The following is a 25,291-nucleotide window of genomic DNA, read 5'->3' as shown; positions in this document are numbered from 1 at the left end:
GTGTGTCTGTCTGTTTTGCTTAAGTCATCTACTGCTTCACAGGTGAGTTACATGCAGCGTCTTTCTGCCTCATTGCTAGACCTTCCTTGGCAAAAGCACTTTTCTCACCAAACCTAGAAAGTCCTACCATGCCTAGTCCCAGCATCCCTGCACTCCCCCAGGATACAGCAGCATTCTTGTACAGCTTTGGAAGGAAGACTTCTGATGGTGACTATGTGTTCAAGACTGAAGCTCTCAGGCAGTGAGTAGTTCGGGTCCGTAATGTGTCCAGTCTTTTTACAAGCACATTTTACTCTACAGTAGTGACTGTCCCTTGGCCTGAAGGATTAAACTCCAGTACATCCTCAGTGTCAAATAAAACAGTCAGTAGCCCACATGCTCTTCAAGGGCTTTGTGAACTCCTGCATCTTAGTGGCTTTCTCCAATGAACCTCCAATTTCTTCAAACAACTTTTCTTGGGACATCTGTTCTTGTGGGGCAGTATTATTTTTATATGGTGATTATTTGTGTTATGAGAGACACCGCAGCCACAGAATAAGACCCTACTGTGCTTGGCACTCCACAAACACAGAACAAAACAGTCTGCATTCCTTTGCATCTTCCAAGTCTCTCTCCCCAGCTGGATGTCACTGTGTGATAATGAGACAGTAGAAACTTTCTAACAGGAGGGAACAGATGTATGCATTGGCCACATCTTCTGCAGTGAAACCCACCACCACGTGCAAATGCAGTGATAAAAGAACAATTACTGCAACATTATTTGATGGTTGAAAGTTTGCAGCCCCCTGAAACAGCAGAATCAGTCCCTGCCAGGGGAGCATGCAAGCACACTTGGAAAATGAAGGACTTCTGCAGTGCCCTATGTGTGCCTGCAGAATTTGAGAGCCGGATCAGGTATTTCTATACGACAAATAAAAAAGCTGTGGACTCACCAGGATACAGCTGCTTTGTCGGTGCACTAAGCTGAGCATCTTTTGTTACTCTATAAGCAACATCTGCTTCTTTTGAAGATCTTCTGCTTGTGCAAAACCCTGTTGTTTTTGTTATACCATCAGGTAAATTATGAAAATCTAATACCTTCAAGAGGTCTGCAGGTTCAGCTGTAAAGAGAAAAGGATAAAAGAATTAGCAGGCAACAGGACTGGCACTTGCTTAGATCCAAATCAGTATTAGCCTGTATCACACAAATCAATCATCACAATTTTAAAAACAGATGAAATATGTTTTCAATACATCTGCAAATACAATGTTAATACCAGCTTCAAAGCTAGGATGCTGGTCAGAGACACTAATTCAATACAGAGAGGAATAGTTCATCAGCTGTCTGCACTAGGGCAGAAAAGAAAATATACTATCTTATTAGCTACAGTAGTTTTATTTTCTGGATGTCTTCACCCAATCTCCATCATTCAAGTACATCCTGAAGATTAAGCATTAGACAGGAAATTCATGATCCAAGAGAAAGGCTTTAAATCAAGAAGTTGCCATCACACTGATGCAAACGTTTCCATTCTTTTTCAAGTTCGTTGATTCAAAAAGTTATTTGGAAGCAAATACCTGAGCAAGCTTCCCGGAGGGATTACACCCACCCCCTCACCCCACTCCTGATGCAAGACAACTGCATGTAAATCCACACTCGCTGGAATAACAGGTAAACCCCACAACCATGGGGCAATTTTATGGCAGCACAGCATCCCAGGAAGGTGCTCTGGTGCTGCCAGCAGGTCACCCAGACCCTGGCAGGGTTTGTGCCCAGCGTCTAACCCTGCCCAGGGTGAAGCAAGGCAACACGGGGCAGGGATCCAGCACAACTCCACCACAGGCAGCCAAGTGCACCCTCTAACTCAGCCCAAGCAAGACCCATCAAATAATTCCCCCTCTCTGCCAGGTTTTCCCCCTTGTGACACTGGGATTTCTGCACAACCACCAGCGCATATAAGCATGCAGCTGGACAGCCAACAAAACACATATGCTTCAGAGAAAGAATCTGCATGGGCATTTTGACTAATGACAGGAAGCAAAAGGCTCCTTTCCTCAACAGCCCTCCTCAACCACATCCCATTAGGCTCATATCCTGAGGCTCCTGCTGCTGCAGACATTAAGCTAGTTAATGAAGAGAGCTTGTCTGACACCCAGCACTCCCCACGCCAGCAAAGTTGGGGCTGGTTCACCTCCAGATGTTCAGGTCTCTAGAACACCGATTAAGTAATGCAAGTGATATATCTCATTAACTTCCTAATCTGGTCTTGCTCACATCAGGAGAGATGGTGTCTCCAGAAGTGGAATAACCAGATCTGACTTTAAACGCCTAAAAGAAATTATTTTGAATTTTGACTTGATACTCGGAGCAATGTGCTGTCAGAAATATGAACCACCCAACTCAAATCTCTACCAGTGCTCAAAGCAAATGTCTGCCTGACAGCATTTAGCCTTGCCCAGACAATGTATCACAGCTGTATTCTTTTGCCACTTGATCCATTATTTTCCCTGAAGAGGGATTTTATTCAGATCCTCAAGAACAGCCACACATTAGATAGTCTGATGTTTGCAATGATACTCAAGACTAAGCCCCTGGGCTGGCTGCTCCAGCTTCCATCAGGATCTCAGGGCATCTTGCCACGCTGTGCGGCCAAGGGTGCAAAGCTTATTACCAGCTCCCAGGATGATCACAAATAGCCCAACTGCATTCAGGAAGGTGCATGGCATCACAGCTACTGAAAAAAAGGACACATGTCCCCAAAGGGCACCAAAATATAGGAAAAACAATCTTGCAAGGGAAAAAAAATTGGCCTCGTATTGGAATCAAGTATATTGCTAGAAAGACCGGAGAGGAAAGAGGGAGAGGATTTGCAAGGGATGTGCCACACGCAAGTGGTTGCATCTATGGGGAAGGGCTACAGCATGCACACCAGCACTGAACACAAACACCCCAGCAATGGAAAGAAACAGCATGAACAGATCTTTTACAATAGGAAAAGTTTTAGTTACCAAGATCAGCCTAATATTTGCGTGGAAAATTCATGTACGTTATTAGGCAGTTTTTAAAAATTTCCACAATCCTGAGAAGTTGGGCCCTCACAATGAGAGATTACAAACACACAGCAAATCCAAGTCTACACTGCAGATAATAAACCAGCTGAGAAAGTCTGGCCTGAGCAGCACACAGCTGTAATGTTTCCTCATCTCTCATTCTTGTTAAACAGTATATGGATGACACATTTGTCTAAACTGTCCTTGCCACTTGGATCTTCCCACTGCCTTTAACCGTGTTCTATTTCTTGCAGAAATATATCTGCATACATATAGTCCAAGCTGTGTTTAAGCAACTAAAATTACAATAAAACTCCAGCTCTCCTTCCAGTTACCTCCCTGTGCTCCAAGAGATTCAAATCAGCCAGCTCCTAAGCTGCCTCCAACATTTATTTAGGGAGGAGAGGGGAAAAAAGGCAAAGGCAAGGGGGAGGGGATGTGAATTCCAGACTCCTGACATCAGCCTGGTCCCCATGCCGGGTGCAGAGGGATTTGAGCCTCGCTCACAGCACTGCATATAAACCATCCCTCAGAGAGCGGCCACGGTGGGGCTGAGGTGTTTGCAGGAACAGAAACGTCTGCAGAAGAACCCATTGTCTGAAAACTCAGCTGCTGTTATAACAAAAACTGTGTGAACATCATCTCCTTTGGCAAGGGAGCCCTGGCTGACACCAGAGCCAGTCATGGTCATCTCGTAGGAAAGTGTAGTGCTGGATGAGTTCAATGGTGCTCATGGTCACGATCTTATAGCTAAAAATTGGGCAGTGTATTGACAGGAAGGAAGGGTGACATGAAAACAGAAGGTTTCACCAGCTCTATACATTAATAGAATGATACCAGTTGTAAGCCATACGGCAAGTGCTTGCCAAAAGCTCCTGCAGTAGTTATGGGCATTTGAGGGAGCTGGACCTCCTCCAGAAGGGACCGGCCACAAGCAGGGAGCAGGCTCAGCACTCCAGCCCCTGCTCAGAGCCCTCTGAGCAACCCCCACCCATCACCAGTGCCCTGGTGCAGCACTTCTCGTTTGTAAAGGATGATTCAAGCATCTGCCTGCCTCCCTGGGCTGCTGCGAGCCTCCAAACACAATATGCAATTCATCTTCATTTGGAAAGAAGATCCTCTCTACCTCCGCAGCTACGATGGATTAGGTCAAAGTGAGATATTAAAGTAGAATAACAGTCTGGGTATTGCACAAACTGCAAGCTATGCAGGTAACCAACAGGAGAGGAAATAACCTCTGTCTATGTATGTGCACAAGTGTCTCACCTCTGCTTGCTCCTGGAAATCAAAGAGGAGGTGAGGAGCCAGCTGAAGCCCTACAGACCACTCATGTTGCACTTCACCACTAACAGCGTTCGTTTGAGTATAATTTAAGCAGCATGAAAGTCTCCAGCTTTTTCCAGAAAGATGAACTTCACACAGGAGCAGCTCTTATTCCTGCCCAGCTAATCAGTTTGTTTATTTCCCCTTGATTTTTCAGCCAAATCTAAACTCAATCTCCTGTTAGGAGCTATGACGGCATTGTACACAGGAGGACAGAGACCAGACTGACCAAAATCAGGCCCTACAGGGTATTCCTTACAAGCTTGCACTGGGCTTGGCCTTCATCCAAAAACTGAATTAGCTGTTGCTTTATGAAAGCTTTTTTTTTCCACTTGCTATTTTATGAATAACATTACTATGCAGCGTTACACACAGGATCATTCTTTCACTCAAGATGCCCAGGGCTCCCCAAAGAGACTGGCAGCTCAGTCCCTGCTGTGCCAGAGTGGCAATATACCCAGTACACAGAGAGGCAAACCCCAAATAGCCAAAATTAGACCAAAATCAGAACAGAGGCTGCCCCAAAAGCCTGCACCCAGCAGCATGTAAAGCCCTTGAACAAGACAGAAAAGGAGCATTACTTCCTATTCTAACAGAGTGGAGATGAATGACTTGCTGATGAACCAATAGTGGCAAAAGGAGGAATTAAATCCCTAATTCCTCCCTGTCTGATCAAGGCTTTAACCACAAGACCAATCTTTCTGTGCTAATCTGATTCCTAATTATTTAATTACCTATTAAAATCTGGAACAGAGGCAGATAGTACAAAGTTTATAGCTACTCCTCTGTCTGCAGTGGCCAATAGCTACTTTTTCTTTCTTACACATCAATATTAAGGCAAATCAGGAGCATTCATTGAAATAAGCTCTCTGGCTTTGGGCTGGGCACAGGCTCCAATCAAAAGAGGGTCAGTGTGGCCATGCCCTGCCACCCTCCACCACAGCCACACCACCTGCTCGGACTCAGCTGTGGGATGCAGGAGCAGAAATATCCCCAAGGAACTCAAAAGGAAGCCAGAACATCGTTAACATCTGAGTATTAGAGCACACTGAACACCCTTGCCTGTGGGCAAGCCCCATTTCCAACATGACTGGGCTGTTCATCCTCACCTCTCCTTTCCCTGACTGTTGTTTAAATTACATTTTAAGAGGGAAAGAGGTCTTAAGCCCTGCTGATCCTTCAGGACATGTGCAATAATAAACAAGGATTTTTTTAAAATGCCATTACACTCACTAGTCAGAGCAGAAAAGGGGACAACCAGCCCTTGCTTAGCAACGGCAGTGAAGGTCAGATAAAGACTTTTTCCATGCACCATCTACCACACAACCATTATGCAAAGGTTAAACAGTTTGGTTTCTCCACAAAGCTTGATATCAAGCCCAGACCCTTCTAGTTTTATCTTCCCTGGCCCAGGCATTTTGCTTTGCTTTCAGCCAGTGAAAGCTATGCTATCCTCGATATTTCTGTTCTCATTTCACTCCTGGGAGGGCACACGGGTGTCAGCCCAGAGAGGGAACATGCCACCAGTTCCCCGCTCCTCTCATTTCATCACCCCTTGGCTGTTCCCCAGCTTGATGTTCTTAGAAGCAGGATAGATCAGTAGGAAAATAAGACATTATTCCCCCCTCCAAAAAAAAAAAACCAAACCAGGAACCTAATGGAAATGGTGCTACTGAAATTCAGTGTAAGATGGACCTGCAGCTTCTGTAGACCACATTGAAAATCCCCCCATATGCAGCATTAGCCAGAAGTCATTAATCTAAGCCATATTTCTGCCTGTAATAATCATCTTTAACACCTGAAGCAAAGCCCCTGAATGGGCCCCAAAGCACTTTATCGAGCGTCAGGATATGTAAGTCGCTTATATGTTACTTGTGGGTATCTGCATTTCCAGTGTCTGAAAAATTACCGAATTACAAATAACAAACCTCAAAACAATTCTCTCTCCCGTCATTTTTCAAGGTCTTTAATTAAATCTTTATCCCCAAGGAAATCCACAATACTTAAACTTGCCACCGAGTCGAAGGCTGCAGCTATCGTAGCCCTGCAGTGCTGGTGACAGATGGTCTCCGGGGCCGCCCTGATTTACACCGCGGCACTCGGAGGCAGCGGCTCTCCCGGGTCACCCTGCACAGCCCATCAGGGTGAACTGAGCAGCACCAACACGCACTGGTCAAAAGGCAAAACTAGGCACTCAAAAAGAGCATGGTCTGAATTCCCATGAATTATAAAGTTTAAATATATTTATTTTCCCAACTATATACAGTTTAATAAATCTGTTATTAAAGTCCAGTTATGCATGAGAAGTTTTATAAACCTGTTCTGAAAGTTGCCTCCTGGTTTTTCAGTGTGATCTTCAAGCTTTTCCATCTGCCATTTGGGTGGGTTTGTTGTTTTTTTTTTTTAAGTGAAGAAATCACATGGCTCCAGGAGCAAAAGCTTTCAGAAAAAGAGAGGAAACCCCACTAGATATCACAAGGCTCCTCTTACATATCCCAGCTGGCAATGCCATGACACTACAGCTCAACTGCAAGCTTACCAGGGCATAGGTAGCACAGTGATAACAAGGACTCAAAGGCAATCCAGACGCCCCAAGCCACCCGCCAGCCCCCGGTGCCAGTGCCCAAGCAGAGCTGGGTCCACAGCATGGGGCTGGAAGGAGCAGAAGTGCTGTTTCTGTAGCAAAGGGAGAGCACATCTGGAAAATCCACCCCAATTCTTAACGGTTCTGCTGCACTCATTTGACTGCTAGTGAAAGGCTCTGGCTTGACATCCCCAGAGATCAAAGCCAACCCTTTGAGACCATTTGCAGTAATGAGAGCAGCAGATGAGTTCCCACACCATGCCCAGCCTGTTCCTTCCTCTGAGGGCCTGGGAAGACCACGTATCCACCACTCAACATGAAAACTACTTCCCCAGTCAGGCCAGTGTCCTGACTGCGATGGGAGCTGTACCTGCAGCCCTTTGCATACTCCAAATGAGTTAAGCACCTAGATCCACCTCTTCCTCTTCAGACCTCTACACATTTTCCAGTGGAGCCACAGAGGATGCTGTAGCAAAAATTGGCGTATTGCTGAAAACAGATTTGCTTTTCTAACTACCTTCTGGCTCATCTCACTGAAATGGGTCAGGAGGCCCCTGAAGATCTCAGTGGACCAGAAGTTGAAAAGGTTTTAGCAGAGCAGTTTCAAAGTTGCACTCACAGCACTGGCACTGCCCAGTGCAACGTGCTGTCCACGAGACAAGAAAGCAGCTGCATTACAGCTGTGTCCAAAACTGGGCTTAAGAGGTCAAAGCCTTCCCCTTTCACTATCTACCACTGCCATCTTAAGGTACATCTGTAGCTTATTCAGTCTTACCTGACAAGATCAAGAATGCCTTCAGCATCTTCACCGAACACATTCCTAGAACTTAGAGGCAAGAAAATCCCCTTTCTTCCACTTTTTGCCTTACAATACCCTTCAAAGGGGAAAAAATTCCTCATCAGCATCCTGAAACACACATTTATTGTGCACAGTTGTATTAACGCAATAACCAAGACATTTGGGTGTCTGGAGAAGGGGTCACCATCCTGTAACAGTGGAGAACCATTCTTCTATATTTGGTTTCATAACATCTAAAGGGCATCCAAAGACCTTCAGGACTTAATGACACAGCACTTAGTCATACTACAGTTTATGTGCAATTATTGCCAAAGATTTGAGGTCATAAGGTGAAGAATGAATAAGCATTTATGTTCCCAGTGCGTTCCAGGTGCCCTCTGCAACTCTCTCATCATTTAATATGTAACCCACCAGCCTGGATATTTGTATCCCAGCGTCACATCACCAGTTAAGCAGGTTTACTGGGAAGCAAAGACTTCCTAGATGAACAATATAAACCAAACTTGCCATCTTGTCACACAGCAAGTAGTGAGAGTAAAGTGAATAAGGATTACTTCAAGAGTAGCACCTCCTTGAAAAGTGTCTCAAGTCCCACAGAAAGGTGGAAAGAATCATTTTCACAGAAAAAGCAAAGCAATACACTGCAGTTAACCTGCCCACAATTAACCAACTGGCTTAAATTGCCTTGCTTCTCCTGCATGCAGATCTCTAATGGGCTATCCAGGCTGGCTGGAGTGGCTCTGCCATGCCCACCCTGCTGTCCTGGCTCCTCAAAGTGGGTGACTGGACCCGAGTGTCCCAGCCCCACAGCTGTGCATGGAAGCTCTGTGCTCAGACACCTGCAAGAGCTTTCCTGGATCTCCCTCCCTCCTTAGCTACCCATCTCACTTAAGACCTTCACCAGGATAGTTTCATACATTTCAAAGCCAAAGGGGATCACTGTGAACTGATGTAAAACAATAACTTGAGTCATGTTCAGTAGTTGAAGAACAGGGATTTTTTCTTTCTGATGTAAAGGCAGTAGATAAAATGAGAGATTAAATAAAATTAATAAAAGAGTTGGATCTTGGGCTCAACTACACCAAGTTAAACCCAGTGATCTAAGAATTGCCCCAGGTTTCCATCACCATCTTCAAGAGGAGAATGCAACCCAAGCTTGGGCAGATCCAGCTCCTGCACCCAGCTGGGCTGCTGTCTCACCCACACAGCCTTGGCCAAGCCAGTTAGTGCCAGGTGACTCAGTAGACAGGGTGGATCTAAAACTCCCAGCTTTAATGAAAGAATCACAGAATCAAATAGGTTGGAAAGGACCTTGAAGATCATCTAGTCCAACCATTAACCTAACACTGCCAGTTCCCATCTACACCATATCTCTCAGCGCTATGTCGACTCTGAAGGTCCACTTATGCCACCAGAACACCTACTCGTTAACATCCCCATCTCTTAAGCCAGAAAAGTCACCAGCATCTGTGTTGCAAGATATAAGAGATCATTTTGTAAGGCACTTTCAGTTACTCAGATGACATGTATGAAGTTATTATCGTATTTCCCCTAATTAATATCAATATATCCTGACCAAATATTAGGCAGAGCACCTAATGTCTCACTGCATTACCTTCTCAAACAGGAGATTCTGCAGGGCTGCCTGAATGCACAGCAAAACCCATTCCCAGGAGGAGACAGAGGAGAGACTATTGCATATTTTTAAGGCAAAAGGTGATTTCTAGCAGAAGACCAAAAAGCCCCTGAGCTGCGAGAGGTCAGCCCAGGGTGCACTTGCACAGTGGCACCACGGAGACTGGGGACAGGAAGACCCAGCTGTGACCCAGCAGCAGCCCTGTGCTTTAATCCCAACCCGGGAACCCCAGCCAAGGTCGGGGTCCCTCCAGGAGGGAGCTGAGCCTCTGCACTGACAGAGCTACTGGCAGGGCACCATGCTGGCTGCTTCACTGCCCTGCGTGAAAACAGGCCAAACACAGACCCTTTCCCTTCCATCTTTACCAACTTTTGATTCTTTAAATACTTTTCCAAGATAACCGAGTGTTTATTTAGCACTAAGAATAAGCTATTTCCTTTGGAGGTCCAAACTCCGACCAGCAAGGCAGAGCAGAGTGTGCAGGAAGAAGGATGCCCCTTTTGTTGCGTTTGGGGTTTCTCACTCCCCAGCCAGCTGCCCAGAGGTTGAAATGGATGTCTTGGTTTATTCTAGGAATTAAATAGCAAGGGGTAAACACTCCTGTGCTGAGATCCATAAGAGACAGCCAAACGCAGATGAGATCTGGAAGCTGCTTCACTTAACAATATATTTTTATGGAGTCTCCAGGTCATGCCTGTGGGATTTCAATAATTCCTACTCCTTATCTAAACACTTTTCACCACTGCTGACCTCTGCGCTGCAGCCCTTGGATAACTGACTTAGACAAGATGGCAGAGGCCAAGAAAAAATAGATAAAAATAAGAATATAAAGCTCCAGCTGCCATTTCTCAAGCATCCTTTGGATGGATTTAATACAGTCCCTTAAATTCTTCAGCATCCCAGCAGCCCAATAAAACAAAATGATATTATTGGGCAAAGAAAGGCATTTTAAGGAGAAGAATCGAGGAATCTGGACTGCAGGATTGAAGGTATAAAAGTTTGTTCCCTAGGAAGGGGCATAATACAGAAAAAAGTGGCCAGCCACAAAAGGGGTCAGATACTCATCTGGTGCACATCAGCTCCTTCCAATAGCTGCAACAGAGCTGTGTCAATTCACATTGCTCTAGATAGCCGAATATTTCACCAATGACTCATGTCATCCCCTTATGGGGTTTTTTTTTTTTAAAGGCCCAAATAGTCCCAACTGTGAACAAAGGAAACCATTATGCACAGTCAGATTCGAAAGATCGTATGCATAATCCCAAAAGGGAAAGAAAGAAGCCCAGAACTGATACTGGAGCAGCTCTGCAAGACTACATTAAATTCAAGGAATCAAATAATCTTTGTTCCTTTGAGCATAAATCTTTTTTTAAAAAATAATCAATCATTTGGGTTTCTAACAAAGCAGTGGTGTTAGCAGCTAACAGCAAGCAAAGAGCTGGCCTTTCCTCCACAGAATATAATTAAACCACGCAAAAAAAATCTCTGCTGCAAATGCCATGCAAAACTTAGACACAATGCACAGAAGACAGGCAAGTTTGAGATTTTGGGGGAAATCCCAGCCCTGTTCAAGAGCAGCAGCTATCCCATTCCTTTTAAAAACCAAGGATTTCAGATTCTCCCCTGGTAGGAGAAAGAAAGTAACAGCAGTAGAGGGCTGGCCCCACGAGCACAAGGATTGCTCGGTGGAGGAAAGAGGGTGCTGAAGGGTCAGGGAGGAGGACGGGCTTTCTTCTGGCATCAGAGCAGATCTGGACAGGGCGATTCCCACCCTGCGCTGGCGTGGGAGCCAGGGCATCTCTTTCCGTGGGCCAAGAGAGCGGCCAAGTGACACATCCGTCACCGGGACGTTAGGGACAGCCCCCGCTGCGTGCCAAGAGCATATGGGGAAGAGGCCCCAAAGGAGGGGCTTCTGCCCCTTTCAAGCTGCTGCTGACCCCCATTTCCACAAATCCTGGGAAAAAGTGATGAACAAAATCCAGAGCACAGGGAAAGGGCAGTGGTGGGGTCCCCAGAAGGGCGGGTCTGAGGGTGCCAAGCCAACGCAGAGCATCCCTTTCCCTGCTCATGGGCAGCCTCCCCCATCCCTGCCAGGATCACTGGGATTTGCACGAGATTTTACCAGTTGTCCCCAAGAAGTGGGCCACAGCATGACTCCTTCCTTCCACCCCCCTCCCCGCTGAAGCAAACCATCCCATCCACTCCAGAGAAAAAGCACAAAACCTTTTAAGGCAAAGCCCAAGTCAAGCCCTGCCAAACCCCCAGCTCACGCCAGCGCTCAGAGACACTGGTCAGTGTCGGAGGAGATTTTATGGGCCCGTTCTGACAGCAGGGTCAGAAGACTTAGGTGAATCACCAGCTTCCCAGTCGCCATCCTTGCCTCTGCTCACACACCCGGGCTACAGCGGAGATGCCTCGCATACCTCCCTGCCCACGGCTCCGATCCCAGCCAGCCCTGCTACCCGGCTAGCCAGGACCCAGGGGGAGTTTTCCAATCCCCCACCAGTTGGATTGAGTATTTCTGGGTCACTGTGACTTTTTGGGGAAGCTTTCCCGCAGAAGTTTGATTACTGGCAGGAGTCTTGCCCTTTAAAGAAAAACTAAGGGTGAATGGAGTCTAAAACTTTCAGAGTTATTAAAACTACAAACTCACACACTCAGCAGATCTGTGAAAGGAAACAGTGACGGAGCATGACTCCATCTTCTGAATGATTAACTGGGAGGTCTTAAAGAGAGCGCAGTTTTAGGAGCAGTTTCTGAAGGCGAGTCATAAAGGATGCAAATTCTGTGCAAGCGAACAGGCACTCTCCTTCCCTCCCACTCCAAGACTGATTCCTTTACTCAAAACCCCTCCTTTAAAATCCTTGCAGGGCCCCCGGATTGCCTCAGCCCCAAGGGAGCAAGCACATGGAGCTGTACCAGCAAGAGATGGAAATCACATCCAAGGGGTCTGTCATCCTTCCCGAGCAAAATCTTGGCACAACCTTTTGAAAAACAGCTCTTCAGGTATAGCACTGAGGTTTTCTAAGTTGAGGTAGGGAAAAAAAAGCCCCTCTGATGGGAGAACTGTCCCCTCTCTGCCTATGGTACCTCATGCTTTTCTGCAGGAACCAGCTAGTATCTCCACAGACATCTGACCACATGGCCCAGCTTGGTGACAGGGAGGACTTGATGTCCATCAGCAGCATCTCTTTCACACTGAGCCACCCTGACACAGGGCAGAGCTCAGAGGTCAAGCCCAGGCCCATGTGTGCAAAGCAAAGCACTGCAGGGACCACAGACACCTCAGCATCACTTGGGGACCTGAGTCACACTCCACTGTGACCAGGTTGCACAGTCAAGGCAACCCAACTAAACTACAGGTTTCCCTTCAGGTTAGCGACAGCTTTAAGCAAAGCATTATCTACTGCTTCTATAAGTGATCATCATTTTCTGGCTGGGCCTTACAGGATATCCACTGCCATTCCCAGCTGCAGCCAACACCCAGCTCCTGCAGCTCTCAACCAGGTGCATTTGAAGATGGAAAAGGAAAGGAAAGTTCAACCTTTTGTCTTCGCTCTAAGCAGTGCCATGTGTTTCCAGATGACCTGGCACTTGGACAGCATTTGCATTTTCAAAGTACTTTGTAACAATCAGCCACTGCAAAAATTAGGGCCTGATCTTGCAGCACATTGAAGTCAACAGAAGTTTTGCAACCAGTTTTAATGGGGTGCAGAACAGTTACTCCTCCAAGGAAGCAAAAAGCTGGCATGCTCACCTCCCAGACAAGGGGGAAATAATACATGAAGACCCGACATAACAACCTCTTAGTCAGAGCAAGTGTAAGCATCCTCCCTCAGCCACTGCCAGCTGCAGTGCACTGCCAGGGCCACCATCTGCTCCAGCCTGCTGCTCCTACATGCTGCAGCACATCAGAGGGCACCTTTCTTCCTCCTTTTGGTACCCAAAGCTACTTGGCATTGAATCAAGAACAAGAAGGGCATCACCCTTTGATGGAACCAGGGAGACACAGATCAAGGCAGTGGCCTCCCTCTGCATGACATCTCTCAAAGCCTCCCAAGCAAAAACCTTCCAGAAAGAAAACCAAAATTCAAACAGCTGAACTGTAGTTTTCCTGCAAAAGCAATACTGTGCAGCCCTCTGCGTTATTTAAGTGGGTGACCATCTCACTGCATCCCAAGGGTGTCACTGAACACTCACAGACATGGGATGGGAATTGCATCAGGCAGGCTGGAGCCATCATATGCAGACACACAATCATGCCCTACACCCAGGAAGCCCCAACCCACCTACACTGGATGCTTACAAGCACCCAGCAGCCTACATGCACGTCAGGGCAGTCTGGGAACAGAACAAGCCATGGTCAGGGCTTTTTCCCCCTCCTCCTCCTCCCACACTAGTGGCTGGAAGCACAGTGAAGTGCATCAGGATGCACATAAGCATTATGGGATGACCAACACCACACCTCTTCTTGACGCTTCAGGGTTTAAAAAAAGCTCACAGGGCCACTTTCTAAACGAAAGCCTGTGCCAAGGGAAACAGGACCACTCTCACAAGTGCAAAGGATTATGTTCCCTCCCAGCATCTTCCAGCAGTACTCAGGGAAAACAGGAGATGCTGATGAGGTACCATCAGAGCAGGTTGTGCAGCAGCCATGGGTGGAGCTGCTGTGGTGCAAGGACACAGGGGACGAGAGGTACAGAGGAACAGGCAGCATCTTCTACCATCTAGACCAACACAGCCTGGAAAAAGCCACCAAAATGAACAAGCTTTGGGCAAACATCAGCCATTCTGGAATAATACCCTCCCCACAGCCTTCCCAATACTCATGCCCAGCCCTTTAATGTCTGTTGTGGTGCTGCAAGTGAATTGCCCAACCATGAGCTTAATTAAGCACATTAACACAAGCACCTGCATAATTACAATCATTTCCACCATGGTAAACATTACAGCTACAGTCAGGCTGGCAATCAACATCAAACGGTTGGCACATCACATCAGCCACTTAGAGGAACAAAACCAGAGGGGTTTACTGCAGGGCACTACCCCACACCCATACAGGTAGCCCAGCTGGGATGCTTCCAGAATAGAGTCATTTAGGAGCTAAAGATTCATTCTCATACACTGTGGGGTTTTCAGCTGCCCATAAAGTTAATGAGACCAAGCATAAGTAATTTTTATTTTTAAATATTTCGTTGGATGATTTTAACAAAGCCCAACACTGAATTACTTCCAGCACTACTGTACACTTGAATATTTTGACACAGGGAAAAAAACATAAAACCAATTCTTTCTCTGATGTTTAAATCAATGAACTCTTAGCATTTATTTCATAGATATATCTGATTTTCCTCATCAAAACTGTAGCCAGAAGGCATTTCATATTAGTATCTGCTCGACTTCATGAAATGTGTTTCTGAAGCTTGTTTTCCAAAATTTTCTCAGGAACATTAGTTCCTTTGTGAGTTTATATAGCCCACATCTGCACAACACAGGTGCTGCTTTCAAGACAAAAGCAGGAGGAAGATGCAGGCCCGAATTAACCACCCACAGCCATGAGTTTCATCAGTTCTCAAACACCACAAACCAACCAACAAGCTGTGATGCCCTCAAGGGGAAGTCTACAAGCATGGAGAAATTCACCACTTCAGTTAGTAGTTCCTGATGATTTTCTCAGTTCTAATCCATATTTATTCAGCAGATTCCCAATTAGGTGTTTAAGTGGATTTCTTTGTTAACATCACCAAGGAATGAACATGATTTTACTTCAGGCCAACTGAGGGGTTTTTTTAATGGACCAACTAGAATAATATATAATCTGTTGATGTCCAAACATGCAGAGGAGGCAGCCCATCCAAATACAACACTCCAGCTCCCATTCCTTTCCAATTCCCAGCCCCATTATAAATAAAACATGAGTACATGGTGTATTTCACTACTGCCCAAATTAAGAAATGGCACATCCTGAAGTTTTGCATTAAAAGCACAGGGTTCCTCCCCACCCACCCAGAGTCCCCTGGCCCAGGCAGCACCAAGTGGTGGAAGGGGGTTTATGACCATTAACTGAGCACATCAATGGCATTAGGGTAATATCAAGAAACTCCTGTTCAGCCTTGACTGACCTTTGTGATCTCTGACCCTAGATCATTAGGGGAGAAAGCCAACCCATTAACCCCCTCCCACACTCAGAGCAGTATCTCCATTACAAATTGCTATCAGGAGCCAAATAGGAGCTAATTACCCAGCACCAGCCCCCTCTGCACCATCCTACCTGTGATGGGAGGAGACAAACCCTCCCAGACGCAAAGCCACCATCAGAAACCATCTCTCACTTCTGTTTCCAGAGCTGATTTAAAGGCAATGATGGATTTTTGCTCATTATGTACAAATATTCCTATAAGATCATGGCCTCCTCTGCTCAAAACCCACAGCTGCCACTATGGTGTTTTGCAGCAGTGACCCAGTCACACAGGGACAAGGAACTGATTTTAGAAAATTTGGGTCACAGCTGCATGATCATTTTCCCCCCCTTCAGATATTTTCTGTTAAACTGGTTACAGTGTGATTTGTACATTGACTGTTCTTGGAAGTCTGCTGCATTTAATAGCTGAGATGTCATTCCAGGTCTTCTATTATACATGAAGGAGAACTCAACCCAAAGATAGCATCTGAATTGAAATATACTACTATAAAAGCTAACAAGAAATATCCAAGATACCCATCCAAAAAGCTTTCCCAGCACTCAAACTAACACTGGCCCAGACAAATATTTACATAATTATTCACATGGGTTTGTTTTAAATAAAGAGCCTTTTATTATTATTACTTTGGCATCAACCATCTAATTACAGTCCAATGACAGTTACAAAAAAAAAAATCACTGAGTTTTCCCAACAGCACTGACAAGGAGAAGTGGTACCTGAGTGATGGGCAGCACCAGAGCTGTCCCTGCCCTCCTCACTTAGGGAAATCAGGAGGGGGGACTGTCAGAAAAAAGACTATATCCCTGCAGACACGAGGGGATGGAGGAGGGACAGCTTCTGCCTCTGGCTGACTGTGTGCTGGGGAAATGGAAAACTGATGGGCAAAGGGTAAGAGGTCTCCTGGCAGAAGTGCCTGCTCATGCCTGGTGTTCTCAGCTCCAACGCCAGCACTATGCTATGACACCAGACTAGTCACTTTTATGCCCCTCTGCTTTACACACTGGCTTTTGGGACCAGCCTTTTCCTGAATGTGTGCAGGCTACCCAGCAAAGTGGGACTCAATTCTGAAGTCCTCCTGTAGCATACAAAGCTAATGTGGCTAAAAGTAACCCACTTAGCACAGAGATCAAGATAAATGCATGCCAAGGTACTTATGGTGGTCTTTACTGAGAATAAAAACGTGCAAGACCCAGTTTTAAGGGTGAGGTTTCAAGTATACTCATGAAGTGGAAGAAAAACCACTCCTGGCTGGCTGTAAGAAACCACCAAGAGATTTGTTCAGAGCCACCTCTGTGCACGCTTCCAGATCACACCGATGGAGATCCCCAGGGCTCCCTGCACATACAAGCTCCTCTCATCAATCCAGTTATTAAAATGGCCTCTTTCCACTGCTGGAAAGGAACCAAACTGGTGACACCAACTCCAGCTTCTCAGGTGCCTGCAGGGACCATGCTTCAACAGGGAGCACAGCAAAGGCAGGAGAGCCAATGACAGCCGAGCACAAGCTGCAAGAGCAACAGATCTGCTGGTCTGCAGCCCATCTCCTGCCAGGAAACCTTACAGCTACTGCACAAAGCACAGCTGGAAGAGGTCCCCACACTGCATCCTTTACGACTTCTCTACATGGCCACTTTTCCCTGTGGCCTGGCTCAGGCATTCAGCTCTCAAATTCACCAATCTGAGCAAATAGTCAAGTTCAGCACATAAATCCCTTCATGCTCCTGAGCCCCTGGAAAGGACCTTCCCCTCCTGACTTGTTTTGATGAGTCCCTGCAAGTCCAACCTCCAAGCCCCATCACTGTTTCAGCTGCTGGTTCCTAAATCCCTTCCAACTCTGCCAAATTTTCTAAGAAAAGACACAATATTCCCATCACAGCCTTGCTCACAGGGAGGGACCAGCGACCATGCTTGCTCCTGGGCACAACCCTCGTTTTGCACATGTAGCTCAGAGGTTTGTCCATCTCACCCCCCCCACTGCCACATCATGCCACCGGCTGACATCTAGCAATGGATGGCTGAAGTACATAATCACTTGCTGAATATCTTCTTCCTTCTCTTCTCAGTTTTATTGTGCTCCTGAGGCCTTTTGAGCTGGGATTCAAGTTACTGAAGGCAAGACAATCCATCAGAGCATGGCTGAGTGAACAGAAATGAAGATATCCAGGGCCATAAAGCTAAGCTAGAACAGTAAGAAAAATTTCTCACCCCTCCTATTGATCTTTCCACCCCAGGACAGACATGGAGACGAAAAAGCCAGCAAATGCTGTCTTTGGGAAGCTGCTACCTTCACCATACAGAGGCGGCACTGAGAACTGGTGCCTCATCACTAGTTGCTTGGTCAAACACAAGTCTCTGTACAAGATGTTCCTGGGGAGCCTGATGGAAAGGTGACCCTCTGTATTTGCATTCGCAGGGAGAACTTGAATCGCTGTGAACCCATTTAACTCAAGTAAGAAAGCAATTAGTGCTCCCTCAGAGTAAAAAGGTAGATAATAAATATCAGGTAACCTTCCCATGGACCAGTCCCAAAGCACCAATAAAAACATATGAAAAATGTATTTTCTTCTACTGATTCCTTTCCAGCTAATGCATAGAAGCAACTAAAGATCTCCTTACGCAATATTCAGCCAGCACGGTGACCAGTGCTGCATTTCTTTCTGTAGGTAAGAAAAGGGCTTTGTATTTCAGTAGCTCTATCTCCAGGACATCTTTGCTCAGGCTGTAACCAAAAAACCTTGCATCTGGGAGAGGTCAATTCCAGTCTCGAGCTTATTTTCACTTGCCTGGAACTGGTTCAGTGGCATGACCTCTTAACCATACTTGGAGGTTTCAAGAGCTCAATCACAACTTTGATCAGTCAGCCCTGTAATATTTGCAGACTGCTATAATGATGCTTTTTGTATCCCAATACATATATACTCCAAGTGCTTTCAGGAAGTTATACTTCTGGCTTCTTAACTGCAAGCAACTGACTTAAATGACATTGAAAAAGGAGCTTGGCAGACAGATGAGGTGCTTGGCACTGCTGTGGGGTGAGCACTGCTGCAGGCAAAGCCAGCCAGAGCCTGGCAGCAGCAGGATGCTGAGACCTTCAGACCACCATTGCCTGCTCCTGACAAGCAGCTGGGCAAAGTCTCCTTCCCAGGCAGGGAAGATGAATAAAGCACCAAACAAACAGGGTGATATAAAGGGTGGCACGTGCACGCTCTTGGCAAAGGGAGCCAGTGGGATTAACGTCTGTCTTTCACACTTCCAGAGAAACTTAGCCCACCCTTTGCACACTCAGCTGCAATTCCCACCATGTTTTATTTTCTCTGCCTTTTCAGTCATGGTCAGTGGGCAGGAGAGGGAAGCTCAACAAGATATTGTCCCCCTTCAATGCAGGTTTCCCTCTCCCAGGTTGTCCATGAACTTGTTGAAGTCATAGTTCATGTAGTGCCTTAAACCCAAGAGCATGGATTTTGAGGAATTAGCAGTATAAACAATAAAAGACAGACATAGGGACTCCGGGTGTAAAGAGTGATGATGCATCCAGATCTGAGCTATTTCAGAGCTCTAACTGGGGTCAGATACAACAGCAAATATGAAGAAGTCTTGATGCTGCTTTAGGAAAAGATCAAAGAAAGAAAATTGAGTCTCACTGCCAGCAGTAGTGAAATGCAATTTTAATCCCAAATACAGACTCTTCCTCACATTTCAGACTAAACCAGAAAATAGATTAAAGAGATGCTGAAAGATTAATTTCACTGCAGGGCCACTCTCCTGATGTCCCCCAACCTAAAGTGGTGCCAGATTTGGAAAGGAACTCAGAATTTTATCAAGGAACAAATACTTCAAGTTGTTGTGAGTTTCCAGGGCACAGACAGCTACAGACACCCCGCATTTAAAGCCAGTGAAGTGCAAAAGAGCAACACCTTGATATACTGGCCAATAAAAGCTGGGCTTTTTTGGTTTTGCTTTGATTTTTTGCTAACACTGAAGAACCAGTTTTCCATCAGACAACTGAATTCTCTAAGGGGAAACAACTAAACTCCGGCTTTGTAAATAAAACTGTTTAGCAGAGCTGAGGTGTTTTGCAGAAGCTTAGCACAGCCATATGCTCCTCACATAACTCTTCCAGGCCCTATTCCCACTGAGAAATCGTGTATTACTTTGCTTTCAAACAATCCCAGTATGTTCAGTGGCAATTTTCTTAATAAGGTAAGGTGATAAGGCTGGCAGAATCTGTCCCTAAGAGATGGGTAATCAAAAAATAAATTTGTATAAGAGAACACAGCACAACAAGCATTCATTTACATGATGTTGAGCAACATAATCACAGCACATAAGAGACACCCAAGCTAGATCTAACAGCAACCTCAGGCACCTCCAGCAGCAAAGTCAACACCCCAAGCTCCAAGAGTGAGAGACTCAGCTCCTGCACTAAACTGTGCAGCCCCCAAAAGCCATTTGGCTTCAAATGATCGATCCAGCATAGCTACACTAAGTGTAGATCGGTATTGATGTGTGCTCTACCCATGTCTCTTAACTACAGTACAAGCAGAGCTCACATCATTCTCACCCTTCCAAAGGCTGCAAAAATGGAGCAGGTAAAATACAGATCAGTAAAAAGCAGCATAGAAATCAATACCCTGACATATTAACCACTTTTTAAACTGTTCTCTCTGTAGCATAAGACATTTACCTTGACATTATCCCCTTTATTTGTTTTAAAGGCTCACTACATTTCTTGCTAAATTTATTTTCTTCCTTTATCATAAGCAGGATAATACAAGTGGCCTTCAGCAAGGTCACAGGAGTCAGTGAGAGATGAAGAGACAGTTCATCTGCAGCTCTGAAAATTAGACCATAGTGACTTGACCAACCAATAAACTTCCCCTTAATGACCTATGTTAAACATTAAATGTTAATTAAGCATGTGCTTTATAAGCCTTAAACTGGAATTTTTCTTCTGTCACTGCTATTCAGTCCCAAACGCATCGTAACCTTCCCTGCAAGCACATGCAGGAGAACCTGCCTCAGCTCCCGAGCCATTCAGCAGACCCCTGTAATGATGTGTCAGTCATCCTATGAGGATGGCTACTAGCTTGCCCTACTGCCCTTTAACAGTTTTTAACAAGATCCCAGGCTGTTTGGAACAGACCAGCTCACCGAGCAGGAATCTGCTTGCACACACTGTCTACAAAAAGCAGCTGTTGGCCACCTCCATCCATGCACAGCCCAGCTGGGCAGCCCCAACCACCCGAGCAATTCCCACATGCATGCAGACCTGGGTGGGGAAGTTTTATGTTTGCTTCTTTCCATTTCTTAAAGGAAGATTTGGCAAGAAACACACCTGCTTTTCAGAGCAAAGCACACTGGAAACCACATCTCACCATTGCCCCACTCACCCGTCCTTCCCAACTCCATCCTCTGTCCCCAGGTGAGTTTGTCCCACTCCAGCACAGCTACAAACAGAACCAGTACTTCCACCCCACAGCTAAGCTGCTCTCATCTCCCTTGTTCCTCCTCACTTTCCTGATTTAAAGGGCAGGGGGAAAGAGACCCCTTTTTCAGGCCCTTGATCTGCACAGCAGCAGAACACTGTCTGTGGCAAACACCTTCTGGGTTTTTTTCCTCCTAGAGAAATTGTACACCATCTCAAAGTATTGATTTTAACTTTAGAAAGTGTCATGGTTAAACAACATACAACACTGAGCTCCTCTTCCAAGCACAACTTCGCACTCTGAAACAAATAAAAGCATCATCCAGGCAAAGGCAACAGAATGAAAGAGCCCTTTGCAATGCGAAGGGATGTACAAGGATGCTCTGGAAGGACAGCTCACTATCCAAAGATACATCTGGAAATATTGCCAGTCTACATCGCACCCTACCCATGCATCGTGGTACCCACTCAAGGCAGCAGCACAACCGGCTGAAGAGCTGGAGGCAGAGGGAGGAAGAGGCAGTAACTTTGGCAGGGGATGAAGCTGGATCTGCAGAGATGTTCTAAAGAAGCTGGCTGACAGGATGAGTAGCAGTACAGCTGGGCACCATAAAGGTAGTCAGGTGGCTGAGGGATGCTGCCCCAGCCTGCACTCCAGGGTGGTCGCTGAAAACAAAGCTGGAAATGTTTTCCCAGATAAGTCTGTGTGAAGACCAGGGCTTTGATCTGCAGCAGAAGAGGGATTTTTTGATTAATGAGATATTGATGAGGTGGGAAAACAGCTTAACTGTACATAACCAGGATACCACAGAGCAGATCCTCACGTGGTGTAAATCAGCATCACTCCAACAAAATCCTAACAGAAGTGGGCAATTCATTGCAGGAAAATATCCTTCTCCTACATGTAGGGAAACCACAGTCTCAGCACATGACAGTCAGTGCACGAGAAGTTATCAGGTCCTTTGTTTGGATATGATCCTTGAAAATCAGCCAGGCACAATGAATGAAGATGCCACTGAGTAAGAAAATTTCAAATTCAATAATGACAACAGTATTAAAATACCCACGGAGGCGAGTATTTGAGGGAGTCACACAAATAGCTGCCAGCTTTAGGCAAAAGCAGATGGAAAGATAATCTGAGCTACAAGTGTGCAGTCCCATCCCCGGGGAGCCTTACAACACACAAGTAGGAAATATTTGGGAAAGTTTGGAGTCTTGCAATTAAAGTTCCTTCCAACTTAATCCAAAGAGAGAAGACTCGTGTGAGCCAACACAGCTGGGTATGTACAGGTAGAAAGGGAGCCGAAAAAAAACTTTTCAAAATCTTGCTCCCTGCAGTAAAAAGAGGGGCCAAAGGAAAAAAAAAATACAAGCAGGATCAAGTCTAATTAAAGGAGCAAAAATAAATGACAGCTAGAAAAAGGCAGAGACTATTTTCATACAGAGCAAAGGGTCGCTGGCACATATTTGCAGAGCCCCAATACCCAGAAGGCAGGGAGAAAAGAGGTCCTTTGTGAGAGGGATGGGGAAGCATGGGAACGCAGGAGCCCTGGGGTAGCTCAGAGGCATTACTGTACTTCACACAAAGGAGAGAAACAATAGAGGGCAAAAGGAGACGGGGCTGTTTGTTTTTCTGGGTATGGTAGGCAAGGCTGGGCTCTCAAAAGTGTTGGGAGACACACTGGAAAAAGTGGCCACTGAGGAAGAGTATCGGGCCCAGATAACAGCCTGAGAGGCATGGGAACCATGAGGTTAAAAATGGGGGAATCCTAAATTAATCATAGTTAGAAATTCTCTGATAACAGCTATTTGCCTAAGGTAAGTGGCAAACTGGCCATCTGCTTAAATAAGTGCTGCAAGGCATCTTCTGGAAAGAGGAACAAGGGTGTTTGAGAAATGCAAAGGATTACTAGAGGAATTACCTAGAAAAGCCCTTACAAGAACACGCTCTCTTTTTATAGGAGGCAAAACGCAGGGTGGAAACCAAACATTTTAAAATACATGCACAGCTACTGTTTCTATGAAGCCTTTCAGCTCTGCCTCTGACCCAGGGGCTGCATGAAATACCAAGGAACTCCCTGGAGCTCTGCACAGTTCCCAGAAGCAGGACAGCCACGATGCAAAGAGACCCCAGGATCAAACAGCAGTCACCAAAAGCTACATTTGCTGTCGCTCCTTCAATCTCAACAGCACTGTCTTCAGACTCAACCACCCCTGTTTCCAAGAGTGCCAAGAGCTCAGAGCTGCTAAGCTGAAATTCAGTCCTTCATCGCCCTACCTTGGGCACCCAAATCCAGCTTTCACCCCCAGAGTTTTGCCAACATCTAACCAACTCTCTACAACCCCTGCCCAACTTCTACAATTCCTATCCCCAGAGACCCTGAGAACTTATCAAGACTGCAAATAATTTTAAAAAGCCAGTAGCATCCTCTTGCAGAGAAAGTAGAAGGGCAAAAGATACAGGTAGATATAGAGCTCACTGGAGTGCAATGAGAGATGCCAGAGCAAGCACCAGGATACCAGCACTGCAATCACAAGGAGGACAACAGCAAGGCACTTCCCAGGCAAGCTGCTGCATTTGTGCCATGCACGGCAGAGAAGAAATCCAACACAAAGTTAGTCTTTCACTCACCAAGCCATTCCTTCCCCAGGAGACATCCCTCCCTACCAAGACCAAACACAGCCTTCCCCATGAAACCACATAAAGACTGGTCATCCTGCTGCAAATCCAGATCTTTACATTGTCTGGAGTCACAGCTCAGTAATTGCATTTCAAGTCCTGGAGGCTGTTCCTGCTATGGATTGTGCAGCTTCACCCCGCACTGGTGAAACGGAGACAAGAATCACTCCATCACTTCAGTTCAAGTCTGGTAGTAATTAATTTCATTGAGTTTGACATTTGAAATAAATGAAGTAAGGAACATGCTTCCACCATCTGGAAAAGTGCATGCTGACACTTCCAATCATTTGTGCATCCACTCGTGAATGTGTGTAAGTAATGTTTGGTATTTTTACATATAGAGAAGGTAAATGACACATCAAGGCATCAATCCATGCAGACAAGTACAGCAGGCCAGCACCACTCATCATACAGATGAGAAAAAGGCATGTTGAGTAGTGGAAGCAGCCAAATGAGGTAAGAAAATATTTGGGAAACTGGAGACAAGGCAAATGCCAAGAAGAGTTATCAGTATATTTTGAGAAGACCAATTTATACATGGAGCATGCTTGATATTCTCTCCATCACTAAAATAAGCAATATATGGAGCACTTTGTACTAGGGTATACACAATAACTTAAAAGTAATCTGTGTACATTTTATATGCCCTCATTTATTACTCAAAGGGAAGACAGGCTTTTCATAGCTGCAGGAAAGCAAATTTTGTCCTTACAAAAGTGCAAAGAGGTCACTTACACTATGTTCCTCTTCCCTTCATCAACACGCTGAGATATCTTTTCCAGGACAAGTAGAAGGGAAGAGACATTCCCTTTGACATTAAGACAGACATCCTAGAAAATATAACATCAGCTGCATGCAAGGCTCAAACCCATGAGAGCATGGAAAGGGCTCTGCCCTTTCCCAGTGCCATCCTGGCTCCTTCTGCTCATTCCTGTCAAAAACTATCAGGACATGCATGCAGAGAAGTTCCAGTTGCAAGTCCATCACTACACGCATGGATAATAAATAGAATAAAATTATTTCATATAAAACCCAGGACATTACAGGTCAAATTTACCACTGTGTCAGTTCAAAGCAGCCATAAACCCAGTTTAAGCATTGCTGAGGTTGGCAGCATGAAACAGTTTAACCAGGACCAACCGGCCTGTATGAAAAGGCTCCGCTAAGGCTGGAGCTGCAGTGCACACATCAAGTCCTCCTTGTCCCAGCCCTGCACTCCTGCCATTGGGCTCAACTCCTGTTTCTGCAAACATCCGAAAGAATCCTACTGCAGCCCTCCGTACAAAGGAAAAGGGTTTCTGCTTTTCACACCCAAACCCTGGTGGAGCATTAGTTCCTCCAGTGGCAACTGCCTCCTCTCCAAGAGGCACTGACATCTCGCCTTCGAGCAGCTCCTGCCCCACATCCATCCTTTCCTCCGCTCACTCTGAGAAGGTTTATACATGACAAGATGCTTCTGAGCACGGTAACAGAGCTCTCAGCACTGCAGGATGCTCTCAGACCCACAAGTCTCACCTATGCCAAGTGTGCCACATTCTTCCAAACTGCTGATCCCTCACTTGGTAGATTTGCCAGGGGCACAGATGAGGACTGTGGCTTGTCTAGAGCAGG

General features: G+C 45.9%; 1 protein-coding gene across 2 annotated transcripts in view; it reads right to left on the bottom strand.

The window, feature by feature from the left end:
• Positions 1–25,291, bottom strand: part of COL5A1 (collagen type V alpha 1 chain) — a 160,499-nt gene that overhangs the window by 121,851 nt on the left and 13,357 nt on the right. For both annotated transcript variants that reach the window (XM_074846323.1, XM_074846324.1), the window contains exon 2: positions 933–1,100. In XM_074846323.1, coding sequence (XP_074702424.1) covers positions 933–1,100 — 168 coding nt within the window. The remainder of the gene's footprint in view (positions 1–932; positions 1,101–25,291) is intronic.

Source organism: Strix aluco, chromosome 20, assembly GCF_031877795.1.
Source record: "Strix aluco isolate bStrAlu1 chromosome 20, bStrAlu1.hap1, whole genome shotgun sequence".
In the NCBI taxonomy this organism is placed as follows: domain Eukaryota; kingdom Metazoa; phylum Chordata; class Aves; order Strigiformes; family Strigidae; genus Strix; species Strix aluco.
The sequence above is the reverse complement of the archived record's forward strand: the minus strand, read 5'-3'. Positions and strand labels throughout refer to the sequence as shown.